Here is a 13,755-nt window from a genome sequence, read left to right as displayed (position 1 = left end):
AGACACCCTTCAAACCTGAGACAACTGGAGCAGTTTGCTCGTGAGGAGTGGATTAAAATATCTGCTGAATTGTTTGATTGCAGTGATTGCCTCAAAAGGTTGTCCAACAAAATATTGGGTTAAGGGTACCATCATTTCTGTCCAGGTCTGTTTCATGAGTTTTATTTTTAATTCTGCTGGAGCATGGTTGAAAAGGAAGTCAGACTTTTATTTGTTCATTTTTATTTATTATTACTTTTGTCAGCTTCAAGTCAATTCTGTGACCATTGAGAGTTTTTCTGTCATTGAGGGATACCAACAATTTTGTCTATGTGCGTGTCAACAACAGGTCACAAAATTTAGCTTCAATCAGTTTGAGAGTCATGCAGATAAACTACCCCAGAGTCCACTGGTCCTTCATGTCCCCATCATGTTGATTCTGTTGTGCTACTCCATTACAAAGTCCTCAATTCAATTGTTACAAGTTTCACAGCTGGTTATCCATCTGAAATAAAACATTAAGGTTTTATTTAGAACGTTCTTCAGGATCCTTTGTGTGTGTGTGTGTGTGTGTGTGTGTGTGTGTGTGTGTGTGTGTGAAGGAAAAGGACAGTAAACTGTAAAGTAAATGAACTGCTGAGAAAACTTTAAAGCACAGAAGGCGGATTTGTCCCATTCTTCCAAACACTGGTGTTTTTGTCAAAGCCGCGAAACAAACATCAGCTAATCCCAACTTTGAGGAAAACAAGACTCTCAGTGCTTGTAGAAAGACATCCAGAGTACTTCACGTTCCCAAGTTGACTCAGTAAGATGAGTTTTGGTGTAAGAAGGATAGTTCCTTGTAAACCACATTTCAGTCACACGCAGGGACACAGGACTTGAAATGCTCACAGTTGGATGTGGACACATTTGAACCCACAACCCAAAAACACACATGGGGATGAGGTTTGTTTATGTTCTGCTTTGCTGCATCTGGTACAGGTTGTCTTGAACCTCTGCAGGGAGCAATAAAATCTCAAGACTATCAAGACTTTCTGGAAAAAAATGTGCTGCCAACTCAGAAAGCTTGGTTTCAGTCAGGTCATGGGTTCTTCAACAGGACGATGACCCAAAATCTAGCTTAAAACACCCATGAGTTGCTAAGAACTAAACACTGGACCATTCTGAAGTGGCCATCTGCAAGCCCTGATCTCAATCCTGTTAAACATCTGTGGACGGAGAGAAAACATGCAGTGTGGAGAAGGCACCTTTCAAATCTGAGAAGTATGAATTTAAATTTTGAGTTCTCTCAGTGACCTTTGTGTGGGTTCCTTTCTTTAACAAAAAAGGAGTCAACAAACGTGTCCATGTTTGTAAATGATTTTTCCACAGCGTTAAAGCACACACACCAGCTGAAGCCATGCATCCTGGAAACACAGCTGAAACTGAGACGAAGCGAGTCGACCAGGAAGTGGAGGCAGGAGATTTTGTGCTTGAAAATCAGTGTGAAAAGAAGTCTCTCACACATGCACGTCTGAGCTCACGCAGGCGGGTTCTTAAAAGATTTCGGGACACTGGCTCCAGTCTTGTCTTTCTTTGGCCTCCCAGTAGCCGCCCCTGTAGACGTAGATGCTTTCTCCTGTAGTTTCATCTGTTCTCTTTTCAAACCACACTGGCAGATGACCCTCAATGTCTTGACCTGGGAGCAAAAGGTATTCGCTTTTAAAATGAAGATGTTTATATATTTAAGTCTTTATCTTCTATGAGTTCATGGCTATTAAAAAAAACTGTTTTTTGGAAATAACTGTTCTCACCATTCTTGCTGCAGTCCCTGTACTCACCCTCCTCCAGAGCCTGGTTAGCTTGAGCTTCCCTCCGTTTCCTCTCGACTCTTTGGCGGTCCTCTAACCGCTGCTTCTCGTTGTTGGCTTCGTCCCAAAGACCTGCCTCCATCAGCCGCTGATCGGGCCGCAGGCGGCTGTCGGTGGGCGCGACGCCTTCTTCCGGCTCGTTCAAGGTCAGCGCCAGGGAGGAGAAAAAGTGCATGTTCTCTGCGTTCTCTCTGAAACAGGAAAAACACACAGATGACAAAGAGCTACACACTGTCAGAATCAATCTTTAGGACGCAGGCGTGAAGTCTTAAAACGTACGGAAGAGGGTATTTCTTCCACAGCAGTTTGGGCTGAAGCGTTTGATAAACGGTCTTTTGTTTGCCTTCAGACCCTGAACATCCCTGGCTGCTTTTCACTATTTTTGCACTCTCCATTTTGTCGTCCCACGTTCCTGAGAGGATGTAGTGTTCTGTGCCTTCTTTGTCTTCTACTACTCCTGTCACCTGGTGACGAGAGAAACAAAACACAGGAAGAAATCCATGACATCCACCCTCTGATGGCTATATTCAGAGCTAACCGACATGTAGCTGCAAATACATGTCAAGGGCATGACTTACTTTGCGCGGGACTTCCCTGGAGAAGTAGCTGTACGGGGAGAATTTGAGATGGCAGGTGGCCTTTGTAGTTGTGTTCACAACATCGATGTCTCCAGACTGATAACAGCATCAGACAAAAGAAGACTACTTTCCCTCAATATATCAGAACAAGCTTGGTTTTAAAAATATATATCACACTGCTATGAAGCCATTTTGAAGAGCGTTAAAAAGAGCATAATTTCAACTCACAGAACTTATAAACTCAATAAAACCAAACCTGGTCGATCCAAAGCTTCCCTACGATGATGTTGTGTACCGTCGACGTCACTTTGCTCCACACGTAATGGTTTCCACTGGAGTGGAACTGCAGGTGGATGTTACCTGAAGAGAAGAGAACATGTGAACATCCACACCGGATAATGTTTAGGTATATTCCTGGACCGCATCTGAATTTTGGTCAAGTTTATATCACTAATCAATATATTGGGGCTATTCAACTACATCCGGCCCACAAGTGACCAAAGTTCGTCCCACCAATTGGTTCATTCATCTCTTAAGCCCAAACCCCTGGTTTTCTACTTTAATTACTAGAAGTTATTTTAGTTAAACATACACATATGTGATATCTACAGAAACATCAGAACTTTGTCTAGAAGCTGGTAAAAAACATTTAAATGAACACCCAAGACAGTTAAAGCTACAAGCAGTTGAAGACAAAACTATGAAAGTGAAAATAAAATTGTCTTTAAAATTTGGCAAGTCAGAGATGTCAAAATAACATTTGTGTTAAATAGGCGGCAGAATGCATTTATTGATTTTGATGTTTTATTAACTCCGCCAAGGAGGTAAGGTTTTTGGTCGTGTAAGTCTGTCTGTGGTTAAAATTACTCAAAAACTTGTGGTAATGGATGGATTTTCATGAAATCTTTACCACAGGTGGGAACTAGCCAAACGAACACACCATTAAATTTTTGTGATGATCCGGATCACGATCTGGATCCAGGAATTTTTTTTTGAAGAATCTTCACTGTTGCAGGATAGGGGAAATTAATTACTGTTTTCAAAAGGTCTTCACACTTATTTTTCTCACCACGAAAAGTGTGAATATTTTGTTGAAAATTTAAACTGTAATCTTAATGTTTATTTATTTGGAAACTTTTGTGTGATACCTTTACTGTATGGGCACAGAATATATCTGGTAATATGGAATGATACTGTGTTATGACATTAATTCAATATTTTTATTCTACATGTGTTTTCTGATAAATGTGTTGGAATAAATTGAAATTTGGATTTCCATCATTTACTTTCAACATGATGTTACTATATTTAGTATAAAGCACTGGACAGATCACTTTTCCAAGGGGATCCTTTTAGCATAATTGACCTTGGCGGAGGTTTGCGCTCTCCGAGTGCTTCCAGTTATCACTACTTTTATTACATAGAGTTCTGTATGTTGTAGTCATGATTAAATGCAGCAAAATGAAACTATTTCAAAGGTAACAGATCTTTGTAATATTTGGTTTTTTTCAAAATGACTTTAATCACTAGATGTAGTGTGCTGTTGGCCTACACTGACTGTGGCCCCTGGAGCAATTTAGTTGAACAGCCCTGCTCCATATCATCCATTTACAGATGTTGCAAAATGTGGCTGCAAGTCTTTTAACTGGTACAAAGAAATTCGATTACTTTACACTTGTTTTACTAATCCATTTTAAAATTATTTTTATTTTTTTAATCGTTAAGCAGTCTACATATGCAGACACACCTTCCCGTTCTCTCAGGTCTACATGTGTCCAGAACCAGGTGTGAGCTCAAGGGGGGTCTGGCTTTTGCAGTTTTATGTTTTGTTTATTTGCTACATCTTAGAATGTACAGCACTTTTTCCCCCCCCTTGGATGAGTTTTAAAGGGTTTTATGAATAAATTGGATTGGACTGAAATGTTCCTTACCTAATGGCATGACTGAAATGTATTTCCCCCGAAACTTGCTGTCGATGGTGATATGCTGCCACAGAGTCCACCCTCGCTGCGATGTCACGTGGTGGGCAGCAGCTGGTGGATGGTGGCTGACCTGAGGGTGAACAGCATCAGCTGGCGTCAGCGGAACATATAAACTCTACTCTAATTAAATTGTTTGCATGTGTAACTGGATGTGCTTGTGTGTAAACAAGATGAGCCAAAAATTATTAAGATTAATTAAAAAGATGAATGTGTTTATATATTTCTTTATTTTTTGTCTTGCCTGCTCAGAGATGGAGCGATAGCCGTACTCATCCAGCCGGTCCAGCTCGTAGGTCTCCCCCAGCAGAGGGTTGAAGGGCTTGGCGGTTCGATGGACTGTGGTGGAGTAGGAGGAGACAGAGAAGGCAGCCACCAGGCACATTTGCTCCAGAGACGAGTCGCAGCGGGCCGCCCGGTCCAGGAGCTCGCTGTACTCCAGATCCTCCGTCAGACGTTGCAGCATGGACAACGGTTCATTAAAGTTTACCTGCGAGACAACATTTAGCACGCCCATTTCCCCTTACAAAAACAATCTAATAATACCAGTCATACACGCTAAATGTAGTCGATTTTTAGTTTACAGGCATGGGTATCCTGGACAGGTCTTTGCCGATACAGTTCTTCATGATGCTCCACAGGTTAAGGGAGTAGTTTGGTTTGTCAGGAATACGACTGCGTCTCGTTCTTCGCAGCTGCAGCTGGTTTGTGCCTGTGGTGTCCTGTAAATACCAAAACAACAGGACTACGTTCTAGCTTGTTTAAAAACAGACATGACTAAATGAAGTATATTTTATCCACTCGACTTACATTCTCGTTGTGGGTCCAGTCATTAGGCATTACTCCACTCATCATACTCTGATTACTTCCAGAGCGCCTATGAAAGAAGATGATTCAAAATCAAAGCTACAGGAGGTAAAACAGCTTTGAAATCCCATCTATCCAGGTGAGTTGGTGACATCGCTGTGAGGGAACAGGAGGAACATTGACAGCTTGTGTCTAAAAAGAGATTTGGCATTGAAAATTTTAAAAATTGCGACTGAAAAGCTTATTATGCTGACACTCATTTTATGCTGCAGCTTTTTTTTTTCTTTTTTCGATTAGACAATTTTTGAGTCATTTTGGTTGTCGCTGTGAGCTGTCACATTTCAGCATTGGGGGCGGGGTTAAACAGAAGGTGACTTCACGGAGCTTCTGTTTTTCTGCTCGTCATCTACATCTACCTGCAGTCCGTTCAGGTTCAAGAACTGCTCCTCAACCACAGGTTAGAGTCCTGTTTTTATGATTACTATCATTATTAGCTGCATCAACCATCAGTTTTACTTTTAAAACAAGATCATTGCCAATTTAAGTTCTAAAAACATGAACCAAAGCTCACTTTTAGCTGCTAGCTAACCTAATATGAAAAATTCTCATGACTGGCAGTTTGTTTGTTGGATAAATGACTGAATGAAAGTGGTGCTTCTCACCTGTGTTCAGTGGCAGTCACAGTTACGAACGAAGGGGAGTCCTCCACGGCATCGAAGAACTCTGCCTCTTCATTCTCATCGCTCGCGTCCCCCTCCTGAGCCCGCTCCACACCTGCAGCAACAAACGTGGAACACAACAGCTGAGGGGGCTTCAGGTTGCGCTGAATGTTCTCCAAAAAATAAAATGGTTCAAACCCAAAGTAGCTGCTGTCATAAATCCTTGTGTTCTGGTTAATACGTTCTGTCCATTAGATTCTGGTTTAGTCTCCTTTTTAGTTTTTTTTCTATCTTATGAGTCATGAGTTTGATCATTTCCTGTGTTTTGTACTTCCGCTTAGATTTTATTTTGTTTTTTTTCAGTTGCTATTTTCTGTCACTCCTGCATTTAGTTACCCATTTTCATTTCCCCCTGCATGTCCTCAGTTAGTTGTTCAGTTCCAGCTCTTGCCCCGCCCACTCTCACCTGAGCCTCATTGTCTTTCCTCCAGGTGTTTGTCATCTTCAGTCAATTAATGTTTCTTTAAATACTTCTCATTTGTGTAGTTTTTGCTTGTGGCCATTTTTTGCTGACTTTTCAGCTTTTAATAAATTAGTTTGTTAATTTTACCTGTGAGTTGCCCTGAGTCAGACTGCCCCCACCCCCACCCCCACCCCCCCACACACACAAAACAAAAAAAAATAGCTGTCAATAATTTTTTGTCATTTGTTCATGAATGCTTTTAATTTTTAAGTTGCTTTCTGGTGATGTAAAACTGTTGAAAAATTAAATGCCATTAACTACCAAATGATCTAATTTATTTGCTTTTCTCACTGCATTTAGGGCTTCCAACAGTTTGTGTAAATTATTGTTATTACAATGATGGCTGGTTGTATCCTCTCCTGATCCAATCTAGTAAGCTGTGTCATGCTGTGATTGTGCTGTTTTGAGAGTCTGGCTCATATTTTTGTTTGGTTTTGTTAATGATAAGTCACTTGTCTTTGCCAGCACACTGTTGAACCATAAGCACAATGATGAAATGACAACAAAAGACATCCCCACACAAATCAAATAAAACAAAGAGATGTGTTGGGATAAACTTAGATAAGATGAAAGGTGGTCTCAGTGAAGTAATGATTTTAGAGAAACTTCCACAACAACAAAGTAGAAGATGAAAAAAATCAAACTTCTCATCTTCTTTTATTGTTTAAGAAAAAGAGCAGCTGCTGTGACATTTTTGTCTGTCATTAAGCTACACAACATGATCACTGAAAACACAGTGGCTTTCAAATATGAGGTGCCATCTGTAAAACAAAATGTTGAAAAATGTCACTAACAAATTTTCATTTTTTTTGCTCACTTTCTGAATTTAAAATCCTAGTTAAAAATTTCCACTAGTATTTTATTGTTATTTAGCTCAGTGTTCTTACATTTTACATGTTAAACATGTTAAATAACATATGTAAATCCTAAATCTAAATGTGTAAGTCTAAATGTAAAAGTTTAATCTAAAATGTTGCAGCTAAATGATAAAGTTTCCATTTAAGTATCAAGTATCGTGGAACACAGCCTTTGCTGTTGGTGCTTGGCTCTTGTTATGACATCATCGCCCTGCGACAAAGCAACCACTAATGCCTGAATGCAGCTAAAGCTTCCCCTACCAGACATCAACCTGCCGGTTATGGCTGATGTCTGAGCTGCATTTCAAACTGCTGGACCACAAGTGCCATCTGTACTGTTCTCAATTAACACATTTTGATTGAAATTTTAAATACCATCTTCAACAGCATCCGTAGCAGTTAGCAATGAAGGCAGTCACTGGATGATGACATCATCCTAGTTAGCTAATGTTAAACTTCAACATTTAACTAAAGTAAGTCAAAAACTATGAGAATCTTTGTCAAATTAAAATAATTTAAAAATATATATAACAAATTGATGTTCTGCCTTTTTGGCTTCAATTTTTATGACCTAACCCATTCATGAACGGTGTCTTTTATTACAGATACGCTTCACTACTTGTATCCAGAAGAGGGCCGCATCCTTGAAATCCAACAAGGATCCTTTTTTATGTGTTTCACATCACAAGTGCTCGAGTCGTCTAGACCAGTGGTTCCCAAAGTTGGGGACAGAACCCCTTTGTGGGTCACGAAACATCAAGTGACGGTCCATGGAGGATTTCCAGGCATTAATTTAAATGCAAAAAAAAAAAAAGTCTGATGGAATATTTTCTTCATGATTATTGCAATTTTAAACTAATAATTGTAAATGAATACAGTTAGTATTGTAGTTATTAGGTGTGTTCATATTGTTGTTATTCCCTTGTTCAGCAGAGGTATTAGTAAAGTTTGCATATGTAAACAAGTAATATTTGGGGCCTTGAACATCTGCAACTGTTATTTTGTAGGCCGGAAGCAAAAAAAAGGTTTGAAAACCACTGGTCTAGAGGACGGGGAAGGCAATGTCTCACCTGCATACGAGGTGGGATTCTCCCTCCAGGCTCTCTCCAGGCTGTTGTGCTGCTTGGCTAGCTGCTCGATGGTCTCCTCCAGGTGGTGACGCTGCTCTCTCTCATAGTGCAGAGTCTTCTGCCACCTCCGGTTGTGAGATTCTGCCACGTCCAGGAAGTCACGACAAGCCTGAGGTGCGAACACAACAAACGCCCGTCAGAATCCGAGCCGAGCCGCATCCTGCAGACGTGTGCAAACTCACATTGATCATAGCATTAGAGGTGATGCGGAAGAGAGTGGCTCGCTCGTTGACGGCCTTCACTCGGTCGGTGCTGTCCGCGGATCCTCGCAGGTCCTCCAGGTCGCTGAGGGAGCGCTGGAGGGCGGCGCCGTGCTTCCCGATCAGCTCGTTGCAGGTGCCCAGATCCTCCAATTTGGTGGCCAGGGTCTTGAGCACACCTTGGGTCAGGGCGTGGTCCTCCTGAGGGACGGGGGTTTCATCTCCTGAGTCGTCTTCACAGAGAAACACAAGTTTAACAACTTCCTGTGCGATCGTTACAGGCAGTGTTGTATAAAGTACCACAAAGTGATGAGTAAAAGTACAAGTATCTTACCAAAAAATTACTTTGGTAAAAGTTAAAGTCTCCTTAATATTACTTGAGTAAAAGTCTGATGTTTTTTGTACTTAAGTATTAAAAGTAAAAGTATTGATTTAAAATGAGCAGTTAGATTTTCTGTGATGACATTTAATAGGAGGTGACCTTCCTCCAAATAATGCATAAATGACTATATTGTATTAAAATAGTTAATTTATGTTAAATTTAGGATGCACAAGTCGAGCCGTTTCATTTTATACAAATATCAAGGCTGCCCAAACCTTTTCCCCAAAATTAAAATCTGAGGGCTGCGGCCAAATACAATAATATAATCCATGAAATAAAAATACTTCTTAAGTACAGTCCTTTTATTTTAATGATTATGTCCTGCGTGACATGACTTGTTTGTGTACAAAGTAATACTGTATCAGAGTTTTATTTGTTTATACTTCTCATTCAACCACAAATTCACTCTAGGAGGCGCAATTAATATGGATAGTATTTTTTTAATAACAATCTGGAATGAAAACAAGCAAAAATGAAATAAAAGTAACAACTTCTTACTTCTTGTCTTTTTAAAAAATGTAAGGAGTAAAAAGTACAGATAATTATGTGAAAATGTAAGAAGTAGAAGTAAAACGTAGGCTGAAAAATAATTACTCAAGTAGATACTGCAAAATTCTACTTAAGTACAGTAACAAAGTATTTGTACTTAGTTACTTTACAGCTCTGATTACAGGTCATCGTGTTTGAAGACTTTCTGTGGCAAAGGAAGCAGGAGTTGGTCTGACAGACGGAGGGAGATATTCTGAATATTCTAAATTTAGAGGAGTCGGGAGCGTTAACAGTGAGCGGATGGAGAGAGAGAGAGATAACACTTCACACTCTGGACTTCACCAACCCTTCATTTACAAAATCTGAAAGCTGTGAATGAACACTGTTGCCCGGGAAACGCAGGCCCTGTGCAATCAGGAGGCGAGGCTATTTTTAGAAAAAAAGGGAGGAAAAAAAAAAGAGAGAGGATGACGCATTACCCCTTTCTTTCCTCTCATCCTGTCTCTCTCTACCAGCCGCTGGTATGAGCTGAGCTAAAAGTCTCGGGGCTTTTCTGTCATTTCTGGGAAAGTCTACTGAATATTAGACATTGAAAATTATATGGATTTTAAAGGAGTTTTTATTTCTACAGTCTTAAAAGTGTCATAAATTAAAGCAACTCACTGCCCTTCTTACAGCCTTGATTCAAAAAAAGTGGGGACATTGTGAACAGTATAATGTAAAAAAAACTGAATGTAATGATTTGTAATTTTCTAAATCTATATTTATTCACAATGTGACACGGTAACATTTCTACATAATGAGGTAATGAGTTATTGGTCATCAGGTCAGTAAGAGGACTGGGTCTAAAGATAGGCAGAGGTTCACCTGTCTGAGAAAACCTGTCTAAAACAGAGGAGCAATTTCAGAATAAGTTTCTATTGGACAGTGTAGTGGTCACCCTGGGTGGAATAAACGTTCCACCTGCCTTTGAACTTGACCACGGAAGGCCTCCTTTAAAGAACAGAACTCTGTTCATTTTTTATGGTCATAACATGTTTTCTTAAACCATTAAGGGACATTTTATTTCATTTTATTCTCTATAATCAAGATAATAAACAAAATAGTAATGTTCTTTATATGTTTTGACTTTACATATTTTACTTAAGCAAAAGTTATTTCTTAATTAAAATTATCATTTTAAAGTTAAAGTTATATAAAGAACATTACTTTTTTATCAAGATAATAAACAAAATAGTAATGTTCTTTATATAACTTTAACTTTAAAATGATAATTTTAATTAAGAAATAACTTTTGCTTAAGTAAAATATGTAAAGTCAAAACATATAAAGAACATTACTATTTTGTTTATTATCTTGATTATAGAGAATAAAATGAAATAAAATGTCCCTTAATTGTTTAAGAAAACATGTTATGACCATAAAAAATGAACAGAGTTCTGTTCTTTAAAGGAGGCCTTCCGTGGTCAAGTTCAAAGGCAGGTGGAACGTTTATTCCACCCAGGGTGACCACTACAACAGTCAGAAAGGCTTTGAATATCCCATCATCTATTATAGCAATAAAATATTTTAAGTATCTGAAGACATTTCTGAAAGTCGTGATCACTGAGTCCTCAGGCGGGACTGTTTAAAAATCAGATCTGATCCTTTTTGAAAACCACCGACTCTACGACCTCTGTACTAAAGATGAGATGGATCCAGCCTGTTATCAGTGCAGGGTTTAAAAGCCTGCCTCTCTGATGGTATGGGGGGTGCATTTGTGCCTATGATATGGGCCGCTTTACGCATCTGGAAAAACACAATTAATGCAGAAAAGTATAAAGTTTTAGACTAACGTTTGTTCTCATTCAGCAAAAAAATCCAACAAAGACCCAGGACTGTTGAAAAGCCAGACAAACTGGGACAACATTGCCCTCCAAACCCTTCAGCAGCTGCCTCCAGTGTAAATATATAGCCGTGCTGGTGCAATGAAATTGAAAATTAACTTTTCTTTTGTAAAACAACATTCAAAGTATTTTAGTTTAAACATTTGATTTGTGTATCATGTTTCATTAGGAATAAATATGGATTGATGAGGTTTGTAAAATACTGCGTTTTGTACAGTTTGCACAACTTTTTCAGAATGTGGGTTGTAATTAAAATTATATTTTTTAGAAAAAAATCATTTAAACAGCTTTTAAATATATTAGGATTTCTACCAGAGAAAATGCATTAAAAAATCAAAGATAAAAAAATCCTGCTTTTTATACGATTATACAAGTCGCAATATATAAAATACATGCAGCTCCAGCCAATGTAATGAAACTTTTCTAGGTCAAAACAATATTTCCTAAAGGAATCCTGTGTTAAATCTCAGAGCTCAAAATGATGCCGTCTGAATCTAGGTCAGTGTAGTAATACGAGTTCAAAAGCACAGAAAAACTACCACAATCTATTTAAAAAGAATGAATAAATAATAATAATAAAAAAACAATCGGGGACAACTGGATCAGCAAAGTCTCTGTAGAGGAAGATTAAAAATGTGAGGGGTTGAAAAATCCTTCAGGCTTCAGCGATGATTTCATGTCGGGCAGATTTCTGCTGCTCAAGGTGGAAAGACGTCTTGTTCTGCAGCCATCTGTCAGCCAGCATGTCGATCTGGACACGCAACGCCATAAAACTACAAATCAAGAAGCTCTGATGTGCAAATAAAAAGCAATATATGTGCAGTAATGAGATTTTTCTCGTCTCTACAGGATACTGGACAGTCTGAGCCCCAGCGGTGACTCACTGCTGAATCACAAAAAAAAAGAGACACCCACAGGTGATGAAGGGAGCGTCATTAGTGTGGGAAGACAGAGTCAGGGTTAAAACAGAGGAGGGGGAGCGGTGTGAGTTTCTGAAATACAAACTGAGCATTTCAAATCATGAGAAAGCTCACTGAGAGGTGAACTTTAAATTCCACACAAACATGTTTTTTATGCACAGATTCAGAATAACTAGACATCTGCATATAATACACAGCTCACTCTATGTGATTATAACCAGGAGGATAGGTGGCTCCACTTAATTACTGCCGTTTTGATCCACTTTCAGGCAATTAATTTGTCCTGAAGCAAAGGCCTTGACTGCTCATGCATTGTAATCTGTAATCACTTCACCCAAACGCACAGCTTCTCATATGAAACATGTAAGCTGATCACAGTGGTTTGAAAGAAAAAAGGAATAAAATATAAAAAAAAAAAAACACTCTGAGAGGGTGTCAGGCTGCTCCCTCGGCTGTTTAAATCCTGATTACAATTTAAGCTGTGATAACTGCTGCTGAGGCAAAGCCTGCTGCTGGATCCAGATTATAATTCTCAAGGTGATCAGAATGACACAAAACACAGATTTGTGTCTCGCGTGTGCAAAAAAAAAAAAAAAGAAGGCATTTCGTTGGCGTTTGAAATAAACGTGCCAAGTAGTGAAAACTTGCTGAACTCTACAACGGGACACATTTCAGAACAAATACAGGTGTTCAAAAAGATAATGAGCACATAATTATAAATAAATAAAAAAATAGCTTACTTACAAGGTGACACTCAGTGAAAAGCCTGCACTCGTATCTGCTTATTGTCCATGTGCTGGAAGATATTTTCAATGAAACCCACTAACACCGCTCTGTTTTTGTCTCTCCCTCTGTCCTTTTTTTTTTTTTAACCCCTCCTGATTCCAGAGCGAGAGGAGGAGTCAGGAGAGGAAGGTCATTTCATTCAGCTCTCACTGGCGTCATATTGAAGGAGACAGGGAGGGAGGGTGTTCGCCTGTGAGCATTTGTAAAAAAAACACTGCACATTTTTTTTATTTAATTCAAACAATTAGAAATTCAGGGTATATGTAATTTAAAATCATATATATAGTCAATCATTTGGTCGCATTTTTCTCCTTTTTGTCTTTGCTTAAACAGACTGCACCCATGAGAGCATGCAGAACAACACTGCCCTCTGGTGTCCTGTTGTCTGAATTACACCTTAAATGACAAAAACAGAAAAATGGGTCCCCGCTCACACAGACTGCATTCAGGTTACAGCAGCTAAAATTAGAGGCTTTCTCAAAAGAACCGTGCTGTTCTTTTGAAGCACATTTTCCAGGCCAGTCTGTTTTATTTAATTTAATTTTTTTTAAAGGAACAACAGATTGTTCAGAATAAAAATAAAACGGGCAGATCAATTTACAGGGTTCATGCAGGTTTCACGTTAAATTTAAGACCTTTTAAGACCATTAGTAATGATATTTAAGACCAAATTGACACATTGACAGAAACATTCAAATGGTCCCAGAAATTTTATAATATAATATAATAT

The 13,755-nt window shown here is 38.9% G+C and overlaps 1 protein-coding gene across 2 annotated transcripts in view; it reads right to left on the bottom strand.

Moving 5' to 3' along the window:
• Window positions 1–210: 210 nt before the first annotated feature.
• Window positions 211–13,755, bottom strand: part of osbp2a (oxysterol binding protein 2a) — a 17,062-nt gene continuing 3,517 nt past the window's right edge. The window contains exons 3-14 of one of the 2 annotated variants that reach the window (XM_014003797.1): window positions 8,545–8,795; window positions 8,303–8,471; window positions 5,856–5,967; window positions 5,197–5,263; window positions 4,971–5,108; window positions 4,631–4,876; window positions 4,339–4,459; window positions 2,664–2,767; window positions 2,408–2,503; window positions 2,109–2,293; window positions 1,773–2,020; window positions 211–1,657 (exon numbers count right to left, since the gene is read on the bottom strand). In XM_014003797.1, coding sequence (XP_013859251.1) covers window positions 1,515–1,657; window positions 1,773–2,020; window positions 2,109–2,293; window positions 2,408–2,503; window positions 2,664–2,767; window positions 4,339–4,459; window positions 4,631–4,876; window positions 4,971–5,108; window positions 5,197–5,263; window positions 5,856–5,967; window positions 8,303–8,471; window positions 8,545–8,795 — 1,880 coding nt within the window. In that variant the 3' untranslated portion in view covers window positions 211–1,514. The remainder of the gene's footprint in view (window positions 1,658–1,772; window positions 2,021–2,108; window positions 2,294–2,407; window positions 2,504–2,663; window positions 2,768–4,338; window positions 4,460–4,630; window positions 4,877–4,970; window positions 5,109–5,196; window positions 5,264–5,855; window positions 5,968–8,302; window positions 8,472–8,544; window positions 8,796–13,755) is intronic. The other variant, XM_014003796.1, reaches the window with a different exon arrangement.

This window comes from Austrofundulus limnaeus, unplaced genomic scaffold, assembly GCF_001266775.1.
Source record: "Austrofundulus limnaeus strain Quisiro unplaced genomic scaffold, Austrofundulus_limnaeus-1.0 Scaffold20, whole genome shotgun sequence".
Taxonomy (NCBI): Eukaryota; Metazoa; Chordata; class Actinopteri; order Cyprinodontiformes; family Rivulidae; genus Austrofundulus; species Austrofundulus limnaeus.
Note: the sequence above shows the minus strand (reverse complement) of the source record. Positions and strands in the feature narration are given on the sequence as shown.